This window comes from Pongo pygmaeus, chromosome 5, assembly GCF_028885625.2.
Source record: "Pongo pygmaeus isolate AG05252 chromosome 5, NHGRI_mPonPyg2-v2.0_pri, whole genome shotgun sequence".
NCBI lineage: Eukaryota > Metazoa > Chordata > Mammalia > Primates > Hominidae > Pongo > Pongo pygmaeus.
In genome coordinates this window covers 163,229,957-163,254,476 of record NC_072378.2, presented here as the reverse complement: position 1 = coordinate 163,254,476, position 24,520 = coordinate 163,229,957, and the positions used below count along the sequence as shown (strand labels likewise).

Sequence of the window (24,520 nt, the reverse complement as noted above, 5' to 3'; positions counted from 1 at the left end):
TCTTTTGGGTATATACCCAGCAGTGGTATTGCAGGATCAAATAGTAGCTCAATTTTTAGTTTTTGAGGAACCTCAAAACTAAAAAATATTGTTCTCCATAGTGGTTGTACTAATTTACATTTCCACCAACAGTATATGAGGGTTCCCTTTTCTCCACATCCTTGACAGCATTTGTTATTGCCTGTCTTTTGAGATATAAGCCATTTTACCTGGGGTGAGATGATAGCTCATTGTAGTTTTGATTCGCCTTTCTCTGATAATGAGTGACGTTGACCACCTTTTCATATGCCTGTTTGCCATTTGTATGTCTTCTTTTGAGAAATGTCTATTCAAATCTTTTGCCTATTTAAAATGATCAGATTATTATATTTTTTTCCTATAGTATTGTTTGAGCTCCTTGTATATTCTGATTATTAATCCCCTGGCAGGGTTTGTAAATATGTTCTCCCATTATTTTGGTTGACTCTTCACTTTGTTGATTGTATCCTTTACTGTGCAGAAGCTTTTTTTTTTTTTTTTTCCAGGGCTAGCTGAGGTTTTATTTTGGAAAAAAAAAAATAAAAGCAATTGAATTGTTTTGTAGCTGAAGGCATGGTCAAGGGTGTCCCCAGGCAGTAAACTCCCCCGCGGGTGGCTGAGGGCTAGGGCTGAGCCTCAGGTGGGTCTCCCGTTCCCTGTGCTCCGCTGCACAGCAGCCTCCTTCCCGAGCTCTGGGGCAGCCACCGGAGGGGCAGGCTGGGAGGGGCTGTCGCAGCTGTTCACTTAGGAAGGGCATCAGAGGACTCGGACACCAGCTTCCCATCGCAGGTCTTGATCTTCTTCACAACCATGGCCCTGCTGGAGCTGGTGCAGCTGAAGGAGCTGAAGCCCGTGCCAGAGCCAAAGCTGGAGCCCAGGCCATAGCTGAGGCCAGGGCTTGTGAGGCCCCCATAGGCCAAGCTCAGATCATCTGCAAAGGCGCTGGTGGTCTTCGTATGGATACTCATGTTCTGCATCCCAGACTCCAGGTGGCTGTCCTCACTCTCCAGCAGCTTCCTGTAGGTGGCAGTCTCAATGTCCAGGGCCAGCTTCATGTTCTTCAGCTCCTGGTACTCATGCAGCTGCCACGCCATGTCCTGCATGGCCCGTTGCAGGGCAGCCTCCAGCTCGGACAGCTTGGCATTGGCATCCTTAATGGCCAGCTCCCCATGCTGCTCGGCATCTGCGATGGCGGCCTCCAGGGAAGCCCTCTGGCTTTTGAGGCCCTCAATCTCAGCCTGGGGCCGGTTGATGTTCCAGTTCATCTTGGAGATCTCAGTCTTTTTACGCCTCAGGTCATTCTTGTGCTTCTCGGCCAGCGTCTGCAGCTCCTTATACTTGATCTGGTACATGCTCTTAGCCTCAGCCCGGCTGCAGTTGGCGATCTCCTCATACTATGCCTTGACCTCAGCGATGATGCTATCCATGTCCAGGGAGTGGCTGTTGTCCATGGACAGCACCACAGATGTGTCCGAGATCTGTTCTGCAGCTCCGGGGTCTCCTCTTCATACAGCTGCTTGAGGAAATTGATCTCATCAGCCAGCCGTTGACTCATGAACAGGTGAGACTCCAGCTCTACCTTGTTCATGTAAGTGTCATCCATGTCCTTCTTAAGGAGGATAAATTCATTCTCTGTCTCTGTACGCTTATTGATCTCATCCTTGTACTTGTTCTTAAAGTCCTCCACCAGCCCCTGCATGTTGCCAAGCTCTGCCTCCAGCTTCAGCTTCTCCTGGACCAGAGTGTCCGGCTGCCCCCTAGGGTTGTTGATGTAGCTCTTGAACATGTTGCCCATGTTGCTCCAAGCCATCTTCTGCTGCTGCAGGAGGCTTCACTTGGTCTCTAGCATCTTGTTCTGCTGCTCCAGGAACCGTACCTTGTCTATGAAGGAGGCAAACTTGTTGTTGAGGGTCCTGATCTGCTCCTTCTCCTGGGTGTGCATGGCCTGGATGTTGGGGTCCACCTCCAGGTTAAGGAGGCTCAGCAGGCTCTGGTTGACCATGATGCCTCCCATGCCGCTGGCCCCACCAGAGCCTCCGCCCAGGCCACCCCCAGAAGCTGCTGCTGCCCACAGAGGTGGACACCTTATAGGACTTCTGGGTCACCCTGATGGACATGGTAGAGGCAGGAGTAGAGGCAAGTGGGTTGAACCAGGCAGAGATTCCAGAAGGAGCAGAGAAGCTGCTTCTTGGTCACTGTGCGGAAGCTTTTTGACTTGATATGATCCCCTTTGTCCATTTTTGCTTTGGTTGCTTGTGCTTGTGGGGAATTGCTCAAGAAATTTTTACCCAGACAGACCAGTATCCTGGAGAGTTTCACCAATGTTTTATTGAAGTGGTTTCATAGTTTGAGGTTTTCTATTTCATTTTTAAATCGGTTTTGCTTTGATTTTTATATATGGTGAGAGATAGAAGTCTAGTTTCATTCTTCTGCCTGTTGATATCCTGTCTTCTCAGCACCACTTACTGAAGAAACTCTTTTTCCCAGTGTATGTTCTTGGCACTTTTGTCAAAAATGAGTTTGCTGTAGGTGTGTGGATTTGTTTCTTGGCTCTCTGTTCTGTTTCATTGCTCTGTGTGTCTGTTTTTATGCCAGTACCATGCTGTTTTGCTTACGATAGCTCTGTAGTATAATTTGAAGTCAAGTAATATGATTCCTTCAGTTTTGTTCTTTTTGCTTAGGATAACTTTGGCTATTCTGGGTCTTTTGTGGTGCTATGTAACTTTTAGTATTCTTTTTTTCTATTTCCATGAAGAATGTCATTGGCATTTTGATAGAGATTGCACTGAAACTGTAGATTGCTTTGTGTAGTATGGACATTTTAACAATATTGGATTTTAATCCATGAACATGGAATATTTTTCCTTTTTTGGCATTCTCTTTATTTCATTAGTGTTTTATAGTTTTCGTTATAGAAATCTTTTGCTTCTTTGGTTAATTCCTAAGAATTTAATTTTATGTGTGGCTATTGTAAATGGAATTTTTTAAATTTATTTATTTCTTTTATTTATTTCACATTGTTCTCTGTTGGCATTTAGAAATGCTACTGATTTTTGTATGTAGATTTTGTGTCCTGCAACTCTACTGAATTTGGGTATCAGTTCTAATGGTTTCTTGTGGAATCTTAAGGTTTTTCCAAATATAAGATAATATAAGATCATATCATCTGCAGACAAGGATAATTTGACTTCTTCCTTTACAATTTGGATGCCTTTTATTTTTTTCTCTTTTCTGATTGCTGTAGCTAGGACTTCCAGTAGTATGTTGAATAACAGTGGTGACATCAGGCATCCTTGTCCTGTTCCCGATCTTAGAAGAAAGGCTTTCAGTTTTTCCCCATGTAGTATGATACTAGCTGTGGGTCTGTTGTTTATGGCTTTTAATAAAAGCCATATGTTGAGATGTGTTCCTTTTATCCCTAGTATTTTGAGGATTTTTATCATGAAGGGATGTTGAATTTTATTAAATATTTTTTTCAGCATCAATTGAAATGATCATATGATTTTTATCTTTCATTCTGTTGATATGATGTATCACATTCATTGACTTGAATATTTTGAATCATCCTTGCATCCCAGGGATAAATCCCACTTTCTAATGTAATGTTGAATTCAGTTTGCTAGTATTTTGTTGAGGATTTTTGCATCAATATTCATCAGAAATATTGGCCTGTAGTTTTCTTTTTTTGATGTGTCTCTGGCTTTGGTATCAGAGTAATACTGGCCTCGTAGAACAAGTTTGGAAGTATTCCCTCCTCCTCTGTCTTTTGGAATAGTTTGAGTAGGGTTGGTATTAGTTCTTCTTTAAATGTTTGGTAGAATTCAGCAGTGAAGCCATCAGGTCCTGGGCTTTTCTTTACTGGAAGACTTTTTATTATGGCTTTAATCTTGTTACTTGTTATTGTTCTGTTCGGGTTTTGGATTTTTTTTCCTGGTTCAATAATGGTAGGTTGTATGTATCTAGGAATTTGTCCATTTCTTCTAGACTTTCCAATACATTGACATATAGTTGCTCATAGTAGCCACTAATGATCCTTTGAACTTCTGCAGTCTCAGTTGCAGTGTTTCCTTTTTCATTTATGATTTTATTTGGATCTTCTCTCTTTTTTTCTTTGTTAGTCTGGCTAAAGATTTGTCTATTTTGTTTGACTTTTCAAGAAAGCAACTTTTTGTTTTATTGATCTTTTGTATTTTTTTCATTTAAATTTATTTATTTCTGCTCTGATCTTTATTATTATTTTCTTCTACTAATTCTTGGCATATAGAAATGCTACTGATTTTTGGGCTATCATGCAGATTAAGTCTGATGTTTCTTTGTTGATTTTCTGTTTGAAGACCTGTCCAGTTCTGAAAGTGGGTGCTGAAGTTTCTAGGTATTGTTGTATGGAGGCCTATCTCTCTCTTTAGCTCTAATACTATTTGCTTTATCTTAATATATCTTGGTGCTCCAGTGTTGGGTGCATATATATTTAAAGTTCTTATATCGTCTTGCTGAATTGACCCCTTTATCATTATATAGTGACCTTTTTATATCTTCTTATAGTTTTTGTCTTGAAATCTATTTTTTCTGATATAAGTATAGCAACTCCTGCTGTCTTTTGTTTTCCATTAGCATGGAATATCTTCTTCCATCCCTTTATTTTCAGTCTATGTGGATCTTTATAGTGAAGTGTGTTTCTTATAGGCAACAAATAAATGAGTCTTGTTTTTTTCATCCATTCACCCAGTCTATGTCTTTTTGTTGGAGAGTTTAGTCCCTTTACATTCATTGTATGTATGTATGTATGTATTTATTTATTTATTTTGAGACTGAGTTTCATTCTTGTCACCCAGGCTGGAGTGCAATGGCACAATCTCAGCTCACTGCAACCTCTGCCTGTCAGGTTCAAGCAATTATCTTGCCTCAGCCTTTCGAGTAGCTGGGATTACAGGCACACACCACCACGCCTGGCTAATTTTTGTATTTTTAGTAGAGACGGGGTTTCACCATGTTCGCCAGGCTTGTCTCCAACTCCTGACCTCCCAGGCAGGTGACCCGCCCACCTCAGCCTTCCTTCCAAAGTGCCGGGATTATACGCATGAGCCGCCGCTCCTGGCCAATGTTATTATTTATAAGTAAGGACTTACTCCTCCATTTTGTTATTTGTTTTCTGGTTGTTTTGTTGTCTTCTCTTCCTTCTTTCTTTTCTTCCTATCTTCCCTAGCGAAGGTGATTTTCTGTGGTGATACGATTTAGTTTCTTGCTTTTTAGTTTTTGTGTCTCCACTGTGTGTTTTTTTGGTTTGATATTATCATCATTTTAACCTGATGACAACTTAACACCAATTGCGTAAACAAACAGACAAAAAGAAAACTAATAAAAACTCTATACCTTGACTTTATCCCCTGGCATTTTAACTTTTTATTGTGTCTATTTATATCTTATTGTACTCACTATGCCTTGAAAAGTTGTTTTAGTTATTATTTTTGATTGGTTCATTGTTTAGTCTTTTTACTTAGGGTAAGAGTAGTTTACACACCACAGTTACACTGTTACAATGTTCTAGGTTTTCCTGTGTACTTACTATTACCAGTGAGTTTTGTACCTTCAGGTGATTATTTATTGCTCATTAATTTTTTTTTTTTTTTTTTCTGATTGAAGTACTCCTTTTAGCATTTCCTGTAGGACAGGTCTGCTCTTGGTGAAATTCTGCAGCTTTTGTTTGTCTAGGAAAGTCTTTATTTCTCCTTCATGTTTAGAGGATAGTTTTGCCAGATACACTATTATAAGATAAAAGATTTTTCCTTCAGCACTTTAAATATGTCATGCCATTCTCTCCTAGCCTGTAAGGTTTCCAGTGAAAAGTCTGCTGTCAGATGTTTTGGAGCTCCATTATATGTTATTTATTTCTTTTCTTTTGCTGCCTTTAGGATCCTTTCTTTATCCTTGACCTTTGGGAGTTTGATTATTAAATGCCTTGAGGTAGTTTTCTTTGCATTAAATCTTCTTGGTGTTCTATAACCTTCTTGTAGTTGTATATTGATATCTTTCTCTAGGTTTGGGAAGTTCTCTGTTATTATCACTTTGAATACATTTTCTACCCCTATCTTGTTCTTTATTTTCTCTTTAAGGCCAATAGGCCAATTACTGTTTTTTTTCTTTTTGTTTTTGTTTTTTTGAGATGGAGTCTCGCTCTGTTGCCAGGCTGGAGTGCAGTGGCGCGATCTCAGCTCACTGCAACCTCTGCCTCCCTGGTTCAAGTGATTCTCTTGCCTCAGTCTCCCAACTAGCTGGGATCACAGGCGCCCACCACCACACCTGGCTAATTTTTGTATTTTTGGTAGAGACGGGGTTTCACCATGTTGGCCAGGATGGTCTCGATCTCCTGACTCTGTGATCTACCCACCTTGGCCTCCCAAAGTGCTGGGATTACAGGCATGAGCCACCGCACCCAGCCCAATTACTCTTAGATTTACCCTTTTAAGGCTATTTTATAGATCCTGTAGGCAAGGCATAATTTATTTATTTATTTATTGTCTCCTCAGACTCTGTATTTTCAAATAGTCTGTATTCAAGCTTACTAATTCTTCTCCTTGATCGATTCAGCTATTAAAAGACTGATACATTCTTCAGTATGCCAATTGTGTTTTTCAGCTCCAGAATTTCTGCTTGATTCTTTTTAATTATTTCATTCTCTTTGTTAAATGTGTCTGATAGGATTATGAGTTCCTGCTCTGTGTTATCATGAATTTCTTTGTGTTTTCTCAGCACAGCTATTTTGAATGCTCTGTCTGAAAGGTCACATAGCTCTATTTATCCAGGATTGGTCCCTGGTGCCTTATTTAGTTCATTTGATGAGGTCATGTTTTGCTGAACAGTGTTGATGCTAGTAGATGTTCTTTGGTGTCTGGGCATTGAAGAGTTGGGTACTTACTGTAGTCTTCACTGTCTGGGCTTATTTGTAGCCATCTTTCTCAGGAAGATATTGCAGATATTTAACAGGACTTGGGTATGGTGATCTAAGCTGTATCTACTTTAGGGGGAACCCCAAGCCCAGTAATGCTGTGGTTCTTGCAGACTCATAGAGGTGCTGCTTTGATGGTCTTGGACAAGATCTGTGATAATTCTCTCAATTACCAGACAGAGAGTCTTGTTCTCTTCTCTTGCTTTCTCTTAAACAAAGAGACTCTCTCTCTCTGTTCTGAGCCACCTAAAGCTTGAGGTGGAGTAACACAAGCACCCCTGTGGCCACCACCACTATGACTTTGTTGAGTCAGACATGAAGCCAACAAAGGGCTGAGTCTCACCCAAGTCCTGCTGTAACCACTCCCTGGCTACTGCCTATGTTCACTCAAGGCCCTGGGGCTTTATAATCAGTAGATGATAAAGCCATCCAGTCCTGTTTTTTCCCCTTCAGGGCAGTGAGGTCTGCCAGGCTCTGGGTAGGTCCAGAGGTGCCATCTGGGAGTCAGGAACTAGACTCAAAAGTCTTAGACATCTACCTGGTATTGCTGCTGAGCTGACACTCGAAACACAAAATACGGTCCTTCCCAGTTTTCTCTCCCCTTTCCAAAGGCAGAGGAGCCTCACCCTGTAATCACCACTACCCCAGACCATGAGGAGTACTGCCAGACTAGCCCTGATGTTCCCTTAAGGCCCAAAGGCTCTTAAGTCAGCTTGTAGTGAATGCCACCTGGTCTGGGACTCACCCTTCAGGGCAGTGGACTTCCCACTGGCCCAGGGCAGGTCCAGAAATGCCATCCAAGGGTCAAGTCCTGGAATTTGGGACCTCAAGAGCACACTTGGCATTTTGGACCCCAGTAGCTGTGCTGGTACCTGAAGCCAGCATGTCCCAGAGCCTCACCCAAGGCTGTCGACGTGGTACCTGGATATTGCTGCTGGTTATTCATGACCCAAGTGCTCATCAGTTAACAGGTGATGAATGCTGCTGGCCCCAGCTCCTTTCTTTCAAGGCAATGGGTTCTCTTGTGGGCCAGAGTGTGTCTAGAAATGTTGTCTGGTAGCTGGGGCCTGGAACAGAGGCCTCACAACTCTGTCTGGTGCCCTATCCTGCTGTGGCTAAGCTAGTGTCCAAGATACAAAACAAAGTCCTCCCTACTCCTCCCTCTCCTCTCCTCAACTGGAAGGAAGGGGTCTGTTCTGGAGCTGAGAACTGTGCAGCCTGGGGTTAGGAGAAGAGTGATGCCAGCACTCCCTTGTCTGTCCCAGCTGGTGTCTCAGTGTGTCACGTGCCCTCCCTCCCCCAGTTCAGTGTCTCTGGGCCTAGTTCAGCACTAGGACCCTCCTAATAGTTGGTAGTCCTTATGGCCTAGACTGCCTTTCACATTGACCTTTCACAGAGACCTTTCACAGAGTGCTGTAGCCCTCTGTGGCAAGGTTTGCAGGCACTCAAGTTCTGACTGCAGGGATCTGCATTCCCCCTGGCGTGGGCAGGCATCAGCTGAGTTTGGTCTGGTTTTCCTTTCTGCTGTAACAGGACAACACTGAGTTTAATGCCTCACAATTGCCGTGTTCTCCCTCCCCTAGTACCCGGAGATGCTCTCCGCCCCCAGCAAGGGATTCAGGACGCAGATTCAGGAGCAGATTCAGGACGGGTTTTTGTTTTTGTTTTTTAAAATCACTTCAGTGCCTCTTTCAGGGATGTGAGGTTAAAATCAAGTACCATGAGTGCTCACCTGATTTTTGGTTCTTAAGAAGGTGTTTTTCCTATGTAGATTAGTTGTTAACTTGGTGTCCTTGCGGGGTTGGGGGACGAACGGTGGAGCCTTCTATTCTGCCGTCTTGTTCTGCATCTTACTAGATTATCTTTTAAAAACTAGACAGCTATTGGCTTTTTTCTTTCACTCAGTCTTTCTCTTAAATATCTACTCTATTGCTATGAAAATGTTCTTATACAATGAAAAATATGACCATGGCATTCCTGTGCTTGAAACTGTTTAGTAAATATCATTGCCCAAAGAATAAAGCCCAAGCCCCTTAATACTTAAGGCTCTCCACAACCTGGAGGCCTCAGCTTTATCTCCATCACTCCATGCACTTGGGACTGCAGCATTCCACACCAGACTGACTGTAGTTGGACACGCTCCATGGATTTCTCCCCATCGCCCTGCTCCTTTGATTGCCTATGCTGCAAATTGTCTTTCCTTCTTCAGTCCCATCTGGTCAAATACTCCTCAGTTACGGCTCAACTCAGACATGACCCTTTTATAAAGTCTTTTCTGTTACCTGGAAATTATCTCTGTTATCACCCTCATACCCAGTGGGCATCTTTATAACTTCACAGATTTTGATGTTTTATAATGACCTGGGTTTCTTTTTGCCTCTCTCTCTCTGGTCTTTAATTGAAAGCCTGCTTTCCATCTTAGTAAAGTTTCTGGAGAACAGAAGACACTCAGTAAGTATACACTGATTGACTTGAATGAATATATGTTGGCAATGGATATTTTTGCCACATTTTGCAAATTTATTAATACAATCTGTAATTTATACTTCAGAGAAATATCAATTGTAAACATGATTAGGGTAGTGCATTTTAATGAAAAGGACACCGGAAGGGTGTTATGACATTAGTTCAAATTTATGTTTTTACTAATGGGATGTGTTAAAAATCACTTGATTTCTCCATGTTTACCCTTGTAAAATATAAGACATTGATCCAGGCAACACTTAGAAGATGCATTTGGCCTCTGCATGTCTTTGACCTTCTGGACATTGATTATGACGTGACTTTGATTACTGTGTTTCTAATTTGTAATTGTTATGTGTTGACAGTTATAAACTTATAGGTAATTGATGTCTGCTCTTTTGAACTAATCATGAATATATTGTTAGGCTGATTTTTAACCGAAGCATAAAGCATGTGTATTATTTCTACTTATGAAGCTAATATAGTCAAATAAAAACTCTAAGGTTTTTATTGCACTTATATGCAAAGAAGAGCTGTATCTGAATGAAATCACCTTAATGAAATGCTATCTTTGAAACCTAATTATAACCTCTTTATTAACGAATGTAGTAGGGGAAAGAAGTCATATTAATGTCGTTGATAAGTTATGTTTATCCCCTTCTGTCATCATATTAACTGAGAATGAAATACATATAAATAGAAAAAGTTTAATAATAATGGGATCAGATGTTAATTGAGCTTGCTGTTTGTTAGACAACTCATTTTATATGGAAGAAAGCTGAGACAAGAGAATTTAGCCATGGTCACAGATTAGGTCGCACTAGTTTAAAAAATTTAGGTCCTTAGAGACATCATTTTCATTCCATAACTTTCCTTTCTCGTATGTGAAGAAGAATTAGCCACTTATTTAATTTCTATCTCCATCAACAAAATATCATTAGGATATGTGTTGCTTATTGGTAAGGAATATTGGTAAGGAATAAGAGGCTAAGGTACAGGTGGAGATGTTTTTAAAAGTAATTACTAGTGTATAGGAGAAGACACAAAATGGATAGTTTATCTGTTTAAGCTTTGTGGTGGCCATTACTTTTTATGTAGCCTCTATAACTGAAAGTCTTTAAGAGACAAGGCTTTCCCTTTTACCAGTGATTCCAACAAGATAAATGCCTCAGCTGGTATGAATTGGGGCTTTTCACAAGTGACCCGTAGCTTTCTTGGAGAAATTCTTCTCAGTTTCTTTATGTAACACAATTCCAGGGACAAGGTAAACCTACAGGATAACTATGGGCTGTCTTCCTTTATGTCAGTTACATCCACAAATGGGATGTTAGGGGCTGGGGAAGGCTGTTTGATGGGATGGCAGGGGCTGGGGAAGGCTGTGTGTGTGTCCATGTGGTTTTTAAGGTTTTGATAGAACAAAAATTTTACCTACAAATCAGCTTAGTGGCCTATCGCAGTCTGTGTCATATGTATTATTTACAAATAGTAGTAGTTTTCATTCTCTGTAGTGAGTTTCCTGGTAACCAAAAATGTTCGAGTTTCAAAATGTTCATACAACTTACCAATTGCCTATGTTTTTGTTTTTGTTTTTTTTTTTTTGAGACGGATTCTCGCTCTGTTGCCCAGGCAGAAGTGCAGTGGCACGATCTTGGCTCACTGCAAGCTCCGCCTCCCGGGTTCACGCCATTCTCCTGCCTCGGCCTCCCAAGTAGCTGGGACTACAGGCACCTGGCACCACACTCGGCTAATTTTTTGTATTTTTTTAGTAGAGACAAGGTTTCACCAGTTGCCTTTTTAAAGTAGAAAAGTTGGCTGGGCGTGGTGGCTCGTGCCTGTAATCCTAGCACTTTGGGAGGCTGAGGTGGGCAGATCACTTGAGCTCTGGAACTTGAGACCAGCCTGGGCAACATGGCAAAGCTCTATCTCTACCACAAATACAAAAATTAGCTGGGCGTGTGGCACATACCTGTGGTCCCAGCTACAGAGGAGGCTGAAGCAGAAGAATCGCTTGAGCCTCGGAGGCAGAGACTGCGATGGGCTAAGATCGCTCCACTGCACTCCAGCCTGAGTGATAGAATGAGACCCCATCTCAGAAACTAAAAAAAAAAAAAAAAAGTAGAAAATTGCTGGGCACAGTGGCTCATGCCTGTAATCCCAGCACTTTGGGAGGCTGAGGCAGGCAGATCACCTGAAATCGGAAGTTCAAGACCAGCCTGACCAACATGGAGGAACCCCATCTCTACTAAAAATACAAAATTAGCCGGGTGTGGTGGCGCATGCCTGTAATCCCAGCTACTCGGGAGGCTGAGGCAGGAGAATCACTTGAACCCAGGAGGCGGAGGTTGCGGTGAGCCAAGATGGTGCCATTGCACTCCAGCCTGAGCAAGAAGAGTGAAACTCCGTCTCAGAAAAAAAAAAAAAAATAGGAAAATTAAAGCATTTGCTTAAAAGTCAGTGAAAATATGTAAAATAATATGGGGAATCTGGAATGGTTTGAAGTAATGAAGGCTATAACATGAATGCCACTTTCTTTGAGATTCCTGATAATACACTTGTTAGTAAAGATGATGGCATAATAGTAACCATAAAGAAAAGTGATTTTTTTTGTCATCAAATCACCAAATAGAACCTTTGTCATAAGGAGCAGCCATCTAAAGAGTATATTTAAAAGGAGAGATATATAGATGCTTGTGTGTAGATATTAATATATAGGTTCTCACCATGGTGATTATGCCTAAGAGTCAAAACTTTATTTTCTTGTAGGGCAACTGGGCAAAAATTACAAGTTTTGCTGCTCATGAAGCTTCCCCCGTGATCTGATTCTTGAGTTGAAACTCATGTAACAAGAGAATTTGATAAAGCCTGATGCAGTAGCATCTTTGAGGTGGTCAGAAGAAGCCCTATATCGTCAAGGATAGATACTGTCGTTAAATAGCACCATCGGCCGAGCACGGTGGCTCATGCCTGTAATCCCAGCAATTTGGGAGGCCGAGGCAGGTGGATCACTTGAGGTCAGGAGTTCGAGACCAGCCAGGCCAACATGGTGAAACCTCATCTCTACTAAAAATACAAAAATTAGCTGGGTTTGATGGTGGGCGCCTGTAATCCCAGCTACTCGGGAGGCTGAGGCATAAGAATTACTTGAACCTGGGAGGTGGAGGTTGTAGTGAGCCGAGATCATGCCACTGCATTCCAGCCTGGGAGACAGAGCAAGACTCCATCTCAAACAAACAAAAAACAGAAAACAAAAAACAGCACCATCATTCAGTGCCTTTTATGGTCAACGCCTGAACAGCAGGTGCTGATTACAGATTGGGGTTCAGGACAAGACCACGTGGGCACAGCCAGTGGAGGCCACAGCAAAGTGCCCTGGGGGCAATGGTGTTGGGGCCAGGCCCAGGGAAGCTGGTGGCACGAGAAAGGACTCTGGCCTCTGACTCCAGCATGTTTGTTCGACTACCAAGCAGCAATGACTGTGGGGTGGTGTATTATAACAGCTGGCCCAGCCAGAATACAGGGGATTAAGTGTGGCAGTTCATAGCATTTATTATGAATTTGAAAGGCCTTCAGAAGTCTTCCAAACTGGAGCCTTATTGGAGATGTTCACATTGAGCAAAGGGAATTGTTCAGCTTTCTGTTGTCCTGGCTTCTGTGCTGGCAACATCGGGGCTTTCCTGAGTATGGGCAGTGACACTTGTCATAAGGTAGAGATGGTGCCTTTCTGTACAATATTGCTTGGATATAAAAGATACCAATCTAATTGTTTAAATGTATTATCTTTTATCTGCTTTATTTCATCAAATGGGGCAGGTGCTCAGTTTCCTTTGTCTGATATCCTATGAAGGTAGGATCAGGAGAATGACTCATGCCCTGTGCTGCCTTGCCCTCTGCTGGGCTGGCTCCAGTCCTCAGGTTCCCTCACAAATGCAATTCCTGATAATAATCACTTGCATTCTCCTTTTCTAAGCTACAGCTTCCTTTTCTTTTTTTTTTTTTTTTTTTTTTTTTTTTGAGATGGAGTCTCGCTCTGTCACACGGTTGGAGTGCAGAGGTGCAATCTCGGTTCACAGCAACCTCCGCTTCCTGGGTTCAGGCGATTCTCCTGCCTCAGCCTCCTGAGTAGCTGGGACTACAGGTGCACAACACCACATCCGGCTGACTTTTGTATTTTTAGTAGTGATGGGGTTTCACTGTGTTGGTTAGGATGATCTCGATCTCCTGATTTCGTGATCCGCCCGCCTCGGCCTCCCAAAGTGCTGGGATTACAGGTGTGAGCCACTGCGCCCAGCATTAGCTACAGTTTCAACGTGATGCACTAGAGGGGAAAAAAAAAGAAGACGTCTGCCAAACTGACACACACACACACACACACACACACACACCAGAAAAGCTGAGTAGTTACTGCTTGGTTTCTTCTGCCCGCCTTCAGTTGCCTCTGATCAAAGGTGTTCTCAACTTGGGTTTCCAAAACATTTCGCAGAGAGCTTGCAATGGTAAATAACTTCTTGTGCAATGAGTTTGAGATTTTTTCCAGGTTATAATATGTCTGCTTACCCATTTCTGCATGACAAACAATGACAAACTTAGAGGCTTCACACATTACGCATGTATTGCCTGTTTCTGCGGCAGGAGATCAGGCCCAGCTAGCTGCCTCCCTGCTTTCAGGGTCCGCTGTCAGCTGCCATTTCCTTCTCACTCAATCAAGTTATGTTCTCCAACGTTTCCTCACTTTTTTTTTTTTTTTTTTGAGGTGGAGTTTCGCTCTTGTTGCCCAGGCTGGAGCCATTTTGGCTCACCGCAACCTCCACCTCCCGGGTTCAAGTGATTCTCCTGTCTCACCTTCCCGAGTAACTGGGATTGCAGGCATACACCACCATACCCAGCTAATTTTTGTATTTTTAGTAGAGACTGGGTTTTATCATGTTGGCCGGGCTGATCTTGAGCTTCTGACCTCAGGTGATCTGCCTGCCTCGGCCTCCCAAAGTGCTGGGATTATAGACGTGAGCCACCAGCCTTGAATTCATCCTTTAGAAACTTTAATTATGAAATATCAATGGAATAATATTTATAGATGAAACTTAAATTTTTTATTTTTTTTGTATTTTTTCATACAGTGTAACGCTGACATCATTTATTGAAAAATGACATATCTTGAGTGTATTTAAAAACCAAGAGGGTGAGTTATCTCAGCAACAGTGTTTTTGTTAAATGTAGTTGATACCTATTACTGATGAAAAGCAATAGAAAAGAAAGCTTCTATTTGGGTAATGTTTTAAGTTTTTCTTTACCCAATGGATTAGTGTAATTTGCTCTCTCGTTTTCATTAATTTTATTGATGACTGAAATTGCTCATTACTCAAAAAGCTGGAATTTTTTTAACTTTTAAATTTGGCATCCTAGTAAAATCTTGGTTTAAAGAATATTTTACTGGTTGGGTTAGAAATGAATCCATTTTGTTTAATATACTTTGAAATACTATTATCATGATTATTAACATATATTACTCTAGACATGATTTTAAATTCCTCCTTATATATATTCCTCTTTGTATAAATGCCTCCGTATGTAATATCTATAGCCATTATTGACTTTTGCCTGTCATTTACCATGTGTTTGCATTGGGGTATCACACACTGACCTGTGCACCAACCTATGGGCCCTTCCTACTTGGTTTTTTGTTGCATGTGGCTGAAATGTCTGTTAGAAGCATAGTCCATTGCATGTAAAAGGAGCTGAATAAGTGACTTTTGAGTTAGATATATAATAGGTGTAGCACAGAATTCCTCCCTTCTATAAAGCCTCCCAAATAATTATATTTCATCATTTTTCTTGATAGTTGATACACTCTGCTTTTGGAATTGTTCCCACAATCACAAACTCCATTGTTAAATTCTCAGTCTCATTTTGGAACATTTCTGTGGTGACCTGGCCTTGGCTGGGTCTGTCGCCTTCTCTGGAGGCCGTCCCAAGGTATGCGTGGCCCCGGCAAGGCCATGAGGTGCTTTCTCCTCAACACCAGCCAAGCCGCCATTCCCATCGCTCTGGGAAAAGCCCCTGATCATGCCATTGGGCTCTGCTGTGCTCCCCCCACCCCGTGTTCCCACTATCATCTGTTAACCTCCTGCCCCTGCGAACTCACTGAGGATGTTTATCTGTCCTGTCCGCCACCCCCAATTCTCCAAATTCTGTCCGTTTTCTTTTCTTTTTTATTTATTTATTTATTTAGAGACGGAGTTTTGCTCTTGCTGCCCAGGCTGGAGGGCAATGGGGCGATCTTGGCTCACTGCAACCTCTGCCTCCCGAGTTCAAGTGGTTCTCCGACCTCAGCCTCCCAAGTAGCTGGGATTACAGGCATTACCACCACGCCCGGCTAATTTTGTATTTTTAGTAGAAATGGGGTTTCTCCGTGTTGATCAGGCTGGTCATGAACTCCAACCTCAGGTCATCTGCCCGCCTCAGCCTCCCAAAGTGCTGGGATTACAGGCGTGAGCCATTGCGCCCGGCCATTCCGTCCGTTTTCTTGGCAATTCATTATTTACATGAATGGTCCCCTCAGTATCCTGTATCTTCGTTCATTGATCTACTCATCTTCAGTGACATTTTCTTCTACTCTATTCTCATCAAACACTCTCAGGGTAACAGAGTCAAACTAGATGTTACTTCTCCTCCAAAATAACAAAATGAAACATTCGCGTCTCCAGCGACAGCTGCGGTGCTTGCAGAGCCCTTGCTCTGTTAACCTCCACAGGACTCCCTAGCCACTTTCTCATCTTCCCCAGCCCTCCTGCCATGACTCCTGTCTTTATCCACCTGAGATTCCAGAGTTCATCATTTCACTCATGTTCTTTCAGCTGCCTTTTCCCCACTCACTTTTACCTTTTTTTTTTTTGAAATGGATTCTTGCTCTGTTGCCCATACTGGAGTGCAGTGATGCAATCTCATCTCACTGCAACCTCCACCTCCAAGTTCAAGAGATTCTCCTGCCTCAGCCTTCTGAGTAGCTGAGATTACAGGTGCCCACCACCACGCCCAGTTACCCACATGCTTTTTATTGCACTTCCTGAGCAAATGCGTAGCTTTAAATGACTGTGGTGGTCTGTGTTTCATTTTCTTTCCCTTGAAGCTTTAGGGTGTTGTTTTTTTTTTTTTTGGTAGTAAACATTTGGGTGAACCGAGGACACCGTAAGTTCACATCAGCCGACGGCTCTTCCCTCCTTGTCAGTACCTGGTTTCCTGAGGTATGAGCTCCCACTCTCCACAGCACCCCACTCTATACCTATCCCTTGCTTCTAATAAGACCTCCCACTCGTTCCACCCTCCCCTGCCTCTTTCTTTCTGGCTGCTCACTTTGCCTTATACGTTACTGCAATTTAAGAAAATGACACCAAGAGCACTCACTTTCTTCTCTTCCGTTTCTTGAGAAAAAGTGTCCTTTCTCCTCTTAGATGCAAAGGCCTCCACTTGGCGCTGGACACCCACCTCTGCTTCATCAAAGAGGTTGTTCCTTTGGCTGGTCCCCTCTCTCCTTTATTTTCTTCTCTCATTTCCCCAATGCACATCGTGTTGTAAGAGCATCTGCCTGTTAAAGAACTTACCTGGACCCCACTCACTCACTTCACTTCTTACCCCATTTTCCCTTCCCATTTAATCTTTCCTCCCCTGAGACAGCATCACCAACAGCTATGGGCAATGCCAAGCCCAGTTAGATGCTCTTCTCGTTAGTTCATACACAGCCTCTCTCCAACACTGGGCTCTGTGGACCACCCCCCCACTGGTTGAAACTCTGCTTTCGTGGCTTCTGAAACCTGGTTTTCCTCCTACATCTATGATTCTTTCTGCTTAGCGTTTTGAGCCTTTTCTGGCTTGAACCTGAACAACTTCTGAAGGTTGAAGGTCCTCAGAGCTTGGCCCCACGTCCTCTCTATCTTCTCCTTGCATTGTATTCCCATGGCTTTAGAAACCATCTATATGCTAATGACTCCCAAATTTATATCTCCAGCCCGGCTCTCCTCTCAGCACTCCCGTCTCATTTATCCAAATTACTTACCTGACAACTCCACGCGGGTGTTTCTCAAACGTCTGAAATGTAATATGTTCAAAACTAAACTCTTGCTTTTTTTCATGGAAACTTATTTCTCCATGAATCTTCTCCATCTCAGTGAATGACACCTCATTCCATATAATTGCCGAAGTAAAAAGACTTGATGGATTTTGATTCTGCACCTCCCACACTTCCACATCCAATCCATCCACAAAAATGGTTGATATACCTCCAGAGTACGTCTTCCATTGCCACTGCGATAACCCGCCGGCACCTTGCTTTGTCTCTTGCCACCCGCTGATACAGTGTTCAAGGTACTCTTATTAAAACATAGATCGGTCCCTTCACTTCCCTGCTAAAACCCCGTTTTTTCCCCCTACATTGCACTTAGCACTTTAAGTCACTCTCCTGGCCAGCATAGCCATGACTGGCCTGGTCTCTGACTTTGTTCTCCGACTCACACCTATGGCCACCAACGCCTAGTCACCTGAGTTTCCATTTGTGCAACAAGCCGGATTTGTGTACTTTGTTCGCAGTGTTCCCTTTGTTTGGAATGTGTTTTCCTTCTCTCTTCTCATGGCTGTGTTCTTTTTATTCAAGTTTCTATCTAAATCTCATCTCTGACTTATTTCTCTAACCATTTTTTCTAGGTAGGATACCTAGTTATTCTTGACCACAGTATCAGTTTTATTTCCTCCATAGCAGTTTGTATTTTATAGTGAACATTTTGTATATTTGCTTCTATATTTCCTGTGTCTTCCACTAGACTCCAAGTCTCATCATCACACAGTGACTGCTGAGCACATAGTAGGGATTAATAATTGTTAAAGAATGAATAACTTGATCTGTCAGTCTCCAAAACAAATGAAATATTCAAGGATTGTGGAGGACAAGAGAAGAAATGGTCTTTTTCTTCAAGTAGCTCACAAATACATGTTACAACGACGAGGCCGGAGCTTCTGTATGAACTTACTCTGCCCTGAACAGAAACCAAACCATCTTCTGGGTGGTTCTTACACAGGTTTCTTTGCTTTATAAAAACTCAACCATGTACTTAGGAGTTGTGTATGTTTTTATATATATATATATATATATGGATATGCCATATATAAAAAGGCATATCCAAAAGGAAAAGGGAAAAATGCTAAGAAGTACTTGCCTAATTTTCTGCAACAAGACTTTATTTTTATAATCAGGAAGACAGACAACAATTCTCTAAGAACAAAAGAAATCTCTGAATAACTGTATATTTAGAGAAAAGGAGTTATTCTCATTCTTTGTTTATGATATTCTTTTGTAGCTCTTATTTTGTAAGTTTATAACACTTTAACGAGCCTCCTTAAATTCCGTTTAACTTGTTATGGACTGGATATTGGGTATAGTTTTCAGACGTTGGTCTGGTGGGTGAGATTTATACCTGGTGGAATTAGTACATGGTTTTGGGATTTGTATGCCCAAGTGCGTGTTCTCTATCAAATTTGCTACTTGGGCTGTTTCACTGGCAGACCTGTTAATAGAATCTCATCTGTATGTGTGTCTCACAGACTACTTTGAAGTGAGGAATATTCACGAAGGCCTATTACAAGCATCAGATCACTAGATCACTAAGAGAGATGATAAGAAGGGTCTTGAAATTACATACAGAAGAGAATTTGCTGTTGTGCATAGTCATATATACATTCTCTCAGTTTCAATCCTAGAGATCTGTCAGATGGGTATGCGTAGGATATGAGCAGCCACCAGCCAGCCAGACGCCTCCTGGCAATAGTCTTCTCACCAGGACCTGAAGTCAATGTCATTACATCACACGCCACTCCAGTGGGCTGCGTGACATGGCACCATCACAGCATGACACACAGGGAAGCGTTTCTAGTTTCCAGAACATTTCTGAAACCCACATCTTCCTTCTACATCTTTGTAAGAACTTAAATATGGTGTGATGTTATTGCACATCCACCAGAGACTTGACGCTTTCTGTTTAAAACCTAACATATGCTTAGATATTAATAAAATAGACTCTAGAACCAACTCCTCTGAAATGGGCCTGTAACAGATGCTGTACTGCTCAGAAACTTTACCAAGTAGCTGTAGAGCCCAGCCTCGCCTGGTGACTTACATACCCCTAGGAGAGTCTTTAACCAAAGACTGACAAGGATGGGGGTGTTTACCCTAGCTCCTCCTTCTCCCACCCCTCATCATCTGCCCATCCCCCAAACAGGACAACTCTGAGAAGTGTCTCTAGAGTTCTCTTGTAGCAATGAGCCAAAATAACCCTTCATAAGAATTTACCTAATGACACACCCTTGTTGGGCTTCCTTCCTTTCCCTGTCTAGCCCCCAGACACTCTATTTATTTCTCCCTTGGGACAGCCCTTACTAACAAACTTTCACTTAGGGTCTGCTTCTAGGAAATCCTACCTAAGACAGGCTTCATTCCACCTAAAGGCCGAAGTTACTGTGATATTTTACAATCCTTGACTTTTAGCTACATACTCATTGTTATTATCATTCTTATTTTATCCTTTACACTACCTTGATCACTGGAGTAACCTTAACCTACCTGCACATAGATCTTTATTTTCTGTTGTGAAGGTGATATTATTAGGAACCACCAACCGAAATTTTACCACCTCTATAAAACACCAGACAAACGGTGAGACAAATTTAGCTTCATCATCCACTGTGTGGCTTTTTCTTTCTGTTTTACATTAATCCCTATTAAAGAGATTATCGGCCGGGTGCGGTGGCTCACGCCTGTAATCCCAGCACTTTGGGAGGCCGAGGCAGATGATCACCTGAGGGCAGGAGTTCGAGACAGCCTGGCCAACATGGTGAAACCTCATCCCTACTAAAAGTACAAAAATTAGCCGGGCATGGTGGCATATGCCTGTAGTCCCAGCTACTTGGGAGGCTGAGGCAGGAGAATCACTTGAACCCAGGAGGCAGAGGTTGCAGTGAGTCGAGATTGCACTACTGCACTTCAACCTGGGCCACAGAGCAAGACTTGGTCAAAAAAAAAAAAAAAAAAAAGATTATCGCATTCTATTACTATTAGTTTTGTCCTTCTACCTCCCCTGCTAGGCTGTTATCTACTTGTTATCTACTCAATGGTAGGGCTCTGATTTTATCCATCTTTGCAAATGTGTGTAGAAACTAATTGCTAATAATAAAAGTTAAGTAAATAAATTCAAAATTCCAGAGGCACATCAGTATGTCGAGGGTGCTGTTGACATAATTTTTATAATGTCTGAGAAATGATAACCAGTAGCAGGACTACCAAGCATTTTTCTGTTTCTCAAAACAAACTTCATAGAAACTTGTGTTTTAGTCAGTTTGGGCTTCTGTAATAAATTACCATAGACAGCTTATAAACAGCAGAGATGTATTTCTAACACTGCTGGAGGCTGGAAGTCAGGCTGGAAATCAGGTGTCCGCAAGTTCTGGTTCCCAGGAGGGCCCTCTTCTGGGTTGAAGATGGCCGTCTTCTGGGCATGTCCTCACACTGAGGAAGGAGGCAGAGCTAGCTTCTGGGATCTCTAATCCCACTCATGAGGGTTCTACCCTTGTGCCCTAATAACCCTCCGAATGCCCCACCTCCTAATACCATCACCTTGGGGGGCAGGATTTCAACATATAAATTTGAGGGGAAGATTGAGTCCATAACAGCCTCAGATGGAATGATATGATGGGAAATCCCTTTATCTCAAAGGACCAAGAATTCCCACCTCCTGTGGAGGACACCGTTTACCTTCCTTAGTCAGCAGAAAGATAAGGGGAGTGAGCGGACCAGTGAAAAGCACCTGAGAGTTATTTACCCAGTGCCATTTCTAAAATGTCATATTATTTAACTTGAGATGGTTGCCACAGGAAATAACCCATGAAATAGCTCTTGGTCTTTCTGAAATTTTGTGTCATTATTAGACTCGTTCATCAAGAAATTTGCACCTGAGCTCATTACAGCTCAAGCTCAAATGGCTTTCAAATGAAAATGTCTTTTAGCTTAAATAGGAAGGATAGCCATCCTTCCAAAGGAAATGGACAATTGTATTAATGTCTCTTTGGTTTGTATTACAATCCGTCTAACTAGTATTTACAAACGAAATGAAGCATTATTTGAATGTCAGTTGTTTCTAGAGAGATAAATGGGATTATGTGCTTAACTAGCAGAATTCCTGTTCCTGGGTCCAGATTTAAGACTGATCTTTGTGTTTGATGTTGAGGCATGATTTTCTCTCAGGAAATATAGGCAGAAACCTAAGTATGCATTCACATTTTTCTGAATGTTTAAAAAACTATCAGAGAGAGGACCAGGAACGGTGGCTCACGCCTGTAATTTCATCGCTTTGGGAGGCTGAGGCAGGTGGATCATGAGGTCAAGAGATTGAGATCATCCTGGCCAACATGGTGAAACCCATCTCTACTAAAAATACAAAAATTAGCTGGGCGTAGTGGCGTGCACCTGTAGTCCTAGCTACTCGGGAGGCTGAGGCAGGAGAATCACTTGAACCCAGGAGGTGGAGGTTGCAGTGAGCCAAAATTGCGCCACTGCACTCCAGCCTGGTGACAGAGCGAGACTCCGTCTCAACAACAACAAAAACAAAAACGAAAACTATCAGAGAGGAAGTAGGGGCCACCTTCCAGTGTCAGGAGGGAGGTTAATGGTGTCTCGATCCTTGCTGACTTTGTGTCCTTCCAGTGTCAGGAGGGAGGTTAATGGTGTCTCGATCCTTGCTGACTTTGTGTCCTTCCAGTGTCAGGAGGGAGGTTAATGGTGTCTCGATCCTTGCTGACTTTGTGTCCTTCCAGTGTCAGGAGGGAGGTTAATGGTGTCTCGATCCTTGCTGACTTTGTGTCCTTCCAGTGTCAGGAGGGAGGTTAATGGTGTCTCGATCCTTGCTGACTTTGTGTCCTTCCAGTGTCAGGAGGGAGGTTAATGGTGTCTCGATCCTTGCTGACTTTGTGTCCTTCCAGTGTCAGGAGGGAGGTTAATGGTGTCTCGATCCTTGCTGACTTTGTGTCCTTCCAGTGTCAGGAGGGAGGTTAATGGTGTCTCGATCCTTGCTGACTTTGTGTCCTTCCAGTGTCAGGAGGGAGGTTAATGGTGTCTCGATCCTTGCTGACTTTGTGTCCTTCCAGTGTCAGGAGGGAGGTTAATGGTGTCTCGATCCTTGCTGACTTTGTGTCCTTCCAGTGTCAGGAGGGAGGTTAATGGTGTCTCGATCCTTGCTGACTTTGTGTCCTTCCAGTGTCAGGAGGGAGGTTAATGGTGTCTCGATCCTTGCTGACTTTGTGTCCTTCCAGTGTCAGGAGGGAGGTTAATGGTGTCTCGATCCTTGCTGACTTTGTGTCCTTCCAGTGTCAGGAGGGAGGTTAATGGTGTCTCGATCCTTGCTGACTTTGTGTCCTTGGCACAGGCTAATGAGAATGGTGGGAGACCAGTGGATGTGAGGTTCAAGGCAACTTCTGATCAGATCTTGGCCCTGTTAATAACTGTGGGCCAGGCACGGTGGTTCATGCCTATAATCCCAGCACTTTGGGAGGCCGAAGCAGATGTATCTCCTGAGGTTAGGAGTTCGAGACCACCCTGGTCAACATGGTGAAACCCCGTCTCTACTAAAAATACAAAAATTAGCCCAGTGTGGTGGTGCATGCCTGTAATCCCAGCTACTTGGGAGGCTGAGGCAGGAGAATCGCCTGAACCCAGGAGGCAGAGGTTGCAGTGAACTGAGATTGCGACATTGCGCTCCAGCCTGGGCAACAAGAGTGAAACTCCTTCTCAAAAAATAATATAATATTAATAACTAACTGTGACATTGGGAGCGCTGCTTAATTTATCTGGGCTTCCTTTATCTCCTCTATTAAGTGGGAGAAAGAATTCCTGCCTACTTCAATCGACAGGTTTTTGTAAACATCCAGTTAGGTAAAAGTTCTGAAAGTCCTTTGAAATAAATAATACAAAGAACTATACGGATGTAAAATATTGTTATTTTCACCTTTGATAAAATTTGGCTGTAACATGAGAAACAAGACTTAGTAAATCTTGCTGTGCCCTCAGTAAATGCTGCTAGTATAACTAATTTCGTATATGACATATAGATGATAAACGAAGAGAGGATTTATTATGATTTTGTTATAGTTTGTTTTGTTCTTCTGGTTTATTCTAGTTCTTGGAAGTAGATGGGGAAAAATTCTGTAATGATGTGTACCAGAAACATAATAGGCAAGACTCATTAAACCAGAAGGTTCCTGACTGGATCTGGCGTCTGGGAAATTCAGCATATGCTACCAGTTGAATGTTGTGATTGGCATATGTTTGGCATTTGTCATATGGAGACACCCAAAGCTCTAAGCAATAGTAGAACAGCAAGCCCTTTGGTGGAAACAAATGAAAAATGTTTTATTATTAACCCAAGGAAATAAAACTCTGATAAAAGCTATGAAATGCAAATAAAGGTATGTGAGAAAAAAAGAATCAAGGGAAAAGTGCTGTTTTCCTGATCAGTGCCTTAGTTGTTTGGTGGTGGTTGTTTCCGTCTGACACATTGACTGTCTTTCAATTACGTATGTATTTTGCTTCTGTTAGATGAAAGGAGACATCAAGTTAATGTAGGAAATAGTGTGTTTTGGGCCAGGTGCGGTGGCTCACGCCTGTAATCCCAGCACTTTGGGAGGCCGAGGTGGGAGGATCACCTGAGGTCAGGAGTTCAAGACCAGCCTGGCCAGCATGATGAAACCCCAGTCTGTACTAAAAATACAAAATTAGCCGGGTGTGGTGGCACACTCCTGTAATCCCAGCTACTTGGGAAGCTGAGGCAGGAGAATAGCTTGAACTCAGGATGGGGAGGTTGCAGTGAGCCAAGATCACACCAGGGTGACAAGAGTGAAACTCAGTCTGGAAAAAAAAAAAAAAAAAGAGTTTGTTTCAAATGGCTAAATTTTCCTTGGCCAAATAACAAGGTCAAAACTCCATACGGACCTGGTGCTGTGGCTCATGCCTGTAATCCCAGCACTTTGGGAGACTGAGGCAGGCCAATCACTTGAGGTCAAGAGTTCGAG

General features: G+C 42.6%; 1 protein-coding gene and 1 pseudogene across 4 annotated transcripts in view; one reads left to right on the top strand and one right to left on the bottom strand.

The window, feature by feature from the left end:
- The window catches only part of PRKN (parkin RBR E3 ubiquitin protein ligase), a 1,377,993-nt gene that overhangs the window by 158,677 nt on the left and 1,194,796 nt on the right, over nucleotides 1-24,520 (top strand). Inside the window, exon 1 of one of the 4 annotated variants that reach the window (XM_054490452.2) lies at nucleotides 4,410-6,274. The exons of the other annotated variants lie outside the window; for them this stretch is intronic. Coding sequence (XP_054346427.1) covers nucleotides 6,179-6,274 — 96 coding nt within the window. The 5' untranslated portion in view covers nucleotides 4,410-6,178. Of the gene's footprint in view, nucleotides 1-4,409; nucleotides 6,275-24,520 lie in introns of those variants that run through there. 4 annotated transcript variants of the gene reach the window in all.
- Nucleotides 759-4,034, bottom strand: LOC129038242 (keratin, type II cytoskeletal 8-like; annotated as a pseudogene).